Here is a 6,387-nt window from a genome sequence, read left to right as displayed (position 1 = left end):
GAAGGAGGAGCTACAGAGCAATGAAAACATTCCATGACGTCTGATCAGAATTTGAGTCAAGCGTCAGTTTACTGTGTTTCGATTCTCTCGGATGACAGAATCGTGTCACAGGTACAGAGAACTTAATTTCTCTGTTGTCCAAGTACAGTTTGAAGTTTTACACTCACCCATAGACTTGAATGGGTGCGCGTCGTCCAATTTGCGGAGCACTCACATCATTCTGCTATTTTTTTTCTTATGCCGAATTAGCATAAAATTAAAAAATGCAGATCTGCACTGTCCCATAGCCAAACCCAAAAGAAAGAACCCGAATGAGATGGTCAAGTAAGGATAAGAAACGTTGTATAATAAAGGTTTTTCAATTTGATTCCTATGTTTCTTGTCATTACATGACTATCGTATTTGTTTTCTTTCTTTTGGGCTTGTGTATCTTTTTCAATTGGTCCGCCATACTATAGTCTAGGCAGAGATATGTCAGTTTTAGCAATGTGTGTCATTGACCGTTTATCCACTTCAATAATGTAATGACATATTTAATCTGTGAAGTCCAGTATCTTGTATAACATTGGGCCAAGTGCTATGCAATAGAACATTGGATTGCACTCGTCCGAGTTATATGTTTGTGTGAGCGAACCCTTATTGACACATCTGCAGGTTCCTCTCAGTGCTTCAGTTTCCATCTCACAGGCAGCCACTGTTGCAATATTGTTGCAATACAGCAGAACTGTGAGAGCTGCAGCTGTTAATGTGTTTGTAATGAGACAAAGTTCAGTTCTACTCTCATATGTTAGTTACATGTCTCATACTGGTAATGCAAACTTTTATTAAAAATAAACTGTGGAGGCAGATTCTCAGTGAGATCAGTGTCTGGCCCATAGCCTGGAACAGTTATTTACATATAGGAAAAACATGGATTTCTCTGGAATAATACATTTCAATCGCAGATATTAAGGTATCATTTTATTCAGAGGGTTGATCCTGCTGAAAGATTCCCTTTAAAAAGTTTGATAAGAGTGATGTGCTATTAATATAATGTGCAATTCCTCGTACTCTAAAACCCCCCATACACTAAAGGTTTTTCGTCTGACAGCAATCTTCTGCATTTGTTCGCCTGATAACCTCTCTCCTGAGTTTCCAATATACAAAAATGAATGTTTCGGCGCAGGAATGCTCCTCTGGCAGCTGCTTATCTACACAGAAAACAAAAGGATCAGCTGTCGAAAATCAGATGATCTGGATCTTTCGCTTCCCCCAGAAATCATCTGTTCGGGGAGAGTCTGTTGGCCTGTAGAAGAATCTCGCCAATATCAGTGAGTTCGGCCAGCGTTAGTCTATTGTGTATGTACAGTCATGGCCGAAAGTGTTAGCACCCTTGAAATTGTTCCAGAAAAAGAAGTATTTCTCCCAGAAAATTATTGCAATTACACGTTTTGTTACACACATGATTATTTACTTTTTGTGTATTGGAACAACACAAAAAAAAAAAGAAAAAAAAGGAAAATTGGATATAATTTCACACAAAGGCCAAACAAAATTCTTGGCACCCTCAACTTATTATTTTGTTACACACCATTTGGAATAAATAACTACAATCAATCGCTTCCTATATCCATCAACAAGCTTCTTTCACATCTCAACTGGAATTTTGGATCACTCTTCTTTTGCAAACTGCTCCATGTCTCTCACATTTGAAGGGTGCCTTCTCCCAACAGAAATTGTAAGATCTCTCCACAGGTGTTGGACACATCACTGGCCACTTCAGAATTCTCCAGCACTTTTTTTCCATCCATTGCTGGGTGCTTCTTGAAGTATATTTGGGGTCTTTGTCCTGCTGGAAGACCCATGACTTAGGATGCAAACTCAGCTTTCTGACACTGAGCACTACATTGCGACCCAAAATCCTTTGGTAATCTTCAGATTTCATGATGCCTTGCACACAGTCAAGGCACACAGTGCTAGAGGCATCAAAGTAACCCCAAAACATCTTTAAACCTCCACCATATTTGACTGTAGGTACCATGTTCTTTTCTTTGTAGGCCTCATTCCGTTTTCAGTGAAAAGTAGAATGATGTGCCGCTCTATATTGGTCTCATTTGTCCACAAGATGCTTTCCCAGAAGGATTTTGGATTAGTCACGCACTTTTTGGCAAACTGCAGTCTAGCTTTTTTATGTCTCTGTGTCAGCAGAGACACAGGGTCTCCGTCCATAGCGTTTCATTTCATTCAATTATCAATACAGCTTGAATTTCTTTGGAAATTGATTGGGGCTGCTTATCCGCCATCCAAACTATCCTGCGTTGCAAGCTTTCAGCAATTTTTCTGTGCCGTTCATATCCAGGGAGATTAGCTACAGTGCCATGGGTTTTAAACTTCTTGATTATGTTGCGGACCGTTGACAAAGAAACATCAAGATCTCTGGAGATGGACTTGTAACCTTGAGATTGTTGATATTTTTCAACAATTTTGGTTCTCAAATCGTCAGACAGTTTTCTTCTCTTTCTGTTCTCCATGCTTAGTGTGGCACACATAGACATACAATGCAAAGATTGAGTCAACTCCTACCCCTTTTTATCTGGTTTCAGGTTTGATTTCCATATTGCCCACACCTGTTACTTGCCACAGTTGAGTTTGAATGAGCATCACATGCTTGAAAAAAAGTTGTTTTCCCACAATTTTGGAAAGGTACCAACAATTTTGTCCAGGCCATTTTTGTTTTTTTCTGAAATTATGTCCAATTTGCCATTTTTTTTGTCTGGGTTTTTTTCTGTTGTTCCAATACACACAAAGAAAATAAACGTGTATCACAAAACATGTATAACTGCAATAATTTTCTGGGAGAAATACTTCATTTTCTGGAATAATTTCAAGGGTGCCAAAACTTTCGGCCATGACTGTATGTAGCATTGCACCAAGTTGAGCTGACCTTATATCTTAAAGGGTAATCAATGATTTTATAGATTTTATATGATTATATTAATGAGATAAAATTAAAAATACATGTGTCTTCCAAACACTTTTTTTATTATCAATTTGAAACTCATCGTGCCACATATTTAATATATTTCCTCTTGTGTCTATAGACTCAGAATAACAGATCTCCTTTTATTATTACAGGAATTTCCTTGGTGCTTCTACATGGATCTCCTGTCTGCTGAACCTAACATTGGAGATGCTCTATCTTTTGTGAGAACCTGCCATTTAGTGACAATGTTGGAGAATAGCTTGTACAGAGCAAAAAGTACAAAACTTCAGTGTTCAAAAGTACTTGTACCCAAAGAACTCACAACAAAGGTGGCTCAGGAGGCACTAAAATTATCCTTAAACGAACCCTGCGGATTGCGAGGTTGCATTATATACGTGAATCTGGAGAACAACAATAGGAAAGTGGCCTTGGATACGTTGGTATACGACTGCTCAGTGGAACCAACCTTTGAACTGAAGCTTGTTCTCAAGCAGGACACTCAGGGATGGGACTACCTAAGAGATCTTCTCATCAACAGAACCTGTTTCCCACAACTTTTCAGAAGTGTCATCAAATTAAGTCCCAAATTCCATATATCCAAGAGGAGATTGTATTTTTCAGTTCTAGGAGCAGGAAATGAAGATTGTTAGTAATAAGTGCAGAACTGCACATTCTCTGCACACGTCAGATGTGTATACAAGACATACAATATTGGTTTCTAACTCTATGGTCAACTTTCCAGATGTTCATTTGTGTGCAAATATGTAAAATATATAAAAGTCCAACATTTGATAGTTCAACAATTCTGATAATCCAGCATTAATTTCCAGAATAGATCTCCAATAAAGTCTGAAAACTGAAAAACAAAGCAACAAAAATTACAAATTATGAGAGTTCTTATTAGAATAGAAATGGATGTTTTCATTTAAAGGGATGTGTCAGCAGGTTTTTGCTATGTAATCTGAGAGTAGCAGGATGTCAGGGCAGAGAGCCTGATTCCAGGGTTGTATCACTTACTGGACTGCTTGGTGTAGTTTTCATAGAATCCTTGTTTTGTCTTTTGTAGATGTAGCAGTGGCCAGAATGCTAAACTGCGTATAACCCCGCCCACACTCCTGATAGGCAGCTTCCTGTGTACACAGTGCATTGTGAGCAAGCCACCAGTCAGTGGTGGGGGCGGGTTTACACAAATTAGCTGGTCTGGCCTGCACTGAGACCTAGTTCTGTGGTGATAATCTCCTGCTGATAAAATACTCATTTTGCTGAAGCTACAGCACTCAGCCTGGTAAGTGACACATTCCTGGAATCAGGGTCTCTTGCGCTATATTATTCTGCTCTCATATTAAATAGCAAAAATATGCTGACAAATTCCCTTTAATTGTGGTCGACTTTTGGAGAGGCTCTATCCTTGTTAATTTATTTCACAACTGTTTTTGACTGATATATGCTGGATTATCAAATATTCTGGACTATCAGGGTCTATTGAGGCTGTAAATGTTACTAAAAGTATTATATTGCTGTGACACTACTTGTATTAATTCATTGTACAGTCTCCACATTTATAACATATATCAGTTATTTACCTGGTTCTCAAAGAATGTTTTAATTCCAATTATATACTCTAAATCCAAGAAAAATAAGCAATATGTGGAACCTGATGGGATTATAAAAAAACCCTGTAGATGGGTTAGATGCAATTTGGCAACAAAGCGGTAATGTTGTTTTGGGTACCTGAGACAACTGATATATTTGGTCCATCATTAGAAAGTGATTGAAACATCTTTTATCCCTTAATGACCTGGGAATTTTTTGTTTGTTTTTTCCTCCCCAAGTTCCAAGAGTCATAACTTTCTTATTTTTCTGTCGACATAGCCGTATCAGGAATGAATTGTAGTTTTAATTAATACCATTAATTTTATCATAAAATGTACATAGAAGTGAGAAAAAAAATTCCAAGTGCAGCGGAATTGTGAAAAACAACAGCAATTCTGCCATAGTTTTTTGTAGTTTTGTTTTTACAAAATTCATTGTGTGGTAAAAATTACCTGGAAACATGATTCTCCAGGTCAGTATGGTTGCAGAGATAATACATTTGTATAGTTTGTTTGTATACTGTAAAAAAAAACTCTGAAATTTATAAAACAAGAAAAAAATTGTTTATTTCTAAAAAATTTTAGGCCTGTAAATTTTTTATTTTTTCCTTCCATATTATCGTGAAAGGACTTGTTTTTTTGCAGGCTGAACCGATGTTTTCATTAACACCATTTGACATTGGTACATATGACATTTTGATAGCTTTCTATTGCATTTTTTGGGGTAAGTGCAGCAACAGTTTTTTTTGTTTTAACGTTTAACATTTAACAGTTTCAATAATTTTATAGTTTGATAGAATGGACTTTTTGGACACAGTGATACCAAATATGTTTATATTTTCTTTATTTTCTTTTTTTCTTTTTAATGGGGGAAAAATGTGGTTGACGAATTGAAATATTTTTTTTTTTATGTATTAAAAAAAGTTTATTTTTATTTTTTCCTTTATTATTTTGTCACATTAGGGGACATGAAATTATGATTGATTGCTTAAACCACTGGCGGACAGAAAAGGTCCCCTGTGCAAGAACAATTTATGGGCCTTTTCCAGCCCAATTGCTCATCATAATGCACAATTCCACCTGCTTTGGAGGTGATAGTTGCCCCCTTACCTCTTGGACCCCTGTACGGCTGCACAGTTTGCACCAATGATATGTGCTCCCCCGCCTTAAACTACAGTTAGGTCCATATATATTTGGACTGAGACAACATTTTTCTAATTTTGGTTCTAGACATTACCACAATGAATTTTAAACAAAACAATTCAGATGCAGTTGAAGTTCAGACTTCCAGCTTTCATTCGAGGGTATCCACATTAAAATTGGATGAAGGGTTTAGGAGTTTCAGCTCCTTAACATGTGCCACCCTGTTTTTAAAGGGACCAAAAATAATTGGACAGATTAAATAATTGAAAATAAAATGTTCATTTCTAGTACTTGGTTGAAAACCCTTTGTTGGCAATGACTGCCTGAAGTCTTAAACTCATGGACATCACCAGACGCTGTGTTTCCTCCTTTTTGATGCTCTGCCAGGCCTTCACTGCGGTGGTTTTCAGTTGCTGTTTGTTTGTGGGCCTTTCTGTCTGAAGTTTAGTCTTTAACAAGTGAAATGCATGCTCAATTGGGTTGAGATCAGGTGACTGACTTGGCCATTCAAGAATATTCCACTTCTTTGCTTTAATAAACTCCTGGGTTGCTTTGGCTTTATATTTTGGGTCATTGTCCATCTGTAGTATGAAACGACGACCAATCAGTTTGGCTGCATTTGGATGGATCTGAGCACACAGTATGGCTCTGAATACATCAGAATTCATTCGGCTGCTTCTGTCCTGTGTC

At 37.3% G+C, this 6,387-nt stretch overlaps 1 protein-coding gene across 1 annotated transcript; it reads left to right on the top strand.

Annotated features, from left to right (window-relative positions):
• Positions 1 to 1,167: 1,167 nt before the first annotated feature.
• On the top strand, positions 1,168 to 3,612 carry DDIT4L (DNA damage inducible transcript 4 like). Its single transcript, XM_073645405.1, has 2 exons — positions 1,168 to 1,275; positions 3,115 to 3,612. Exons 1-2 carry the CDS (start codon positions 1,168 to 1,170, stop codon positions 3,610 to 3,612), a joined length of 606 nt encoding a protein of 201 aa, XP_073501506.1.
• The last annotated feature ends 2,775 nt before the right edge of the window (positions 3,613 to 6,387 follow it).

This window comes from Phyllobates terribilis, unplaced genomic scaffold, assembly GCF_046119375.1.
Source record: "Phyllobates terribilis strain yellow unplaced genomic scaffold, ASM4611937v1 Scaffold_1__5_contigs__length_1240528914, whole genome shotgun sequence".
NCBI classification, from domain to species: Eukaryota; Metazoa; Chordata; class Amphibia; order Anura; family Dendrobatidae; genus Phyllobates; species Phyllobates terribilis.
The sequence above is the reverse complement of the archived record's forward strand: the minus strand, read 5'-3'. Positions and strand labels throughout refer to the sequence as shown.

What these genes read in the sequence shown, in the direction of transcription:
- DDIT4L (XM_073645405.1), top strand. Translation starts at nt 1,168, where the DNA reads ATGCTCCTCTGGCAGCTGCTTATCTACACAGAAAACAAAAGGATCAGC. An exon ending in AAATCATCTGTTCGGGGAGA is followed by an intron (nt 1,276 to 3,114) that starts GTCTGTTGGCCT and finishes TTATTATTACAG; the next exon opens with GAATTTCCTTGGTGCTTCTA.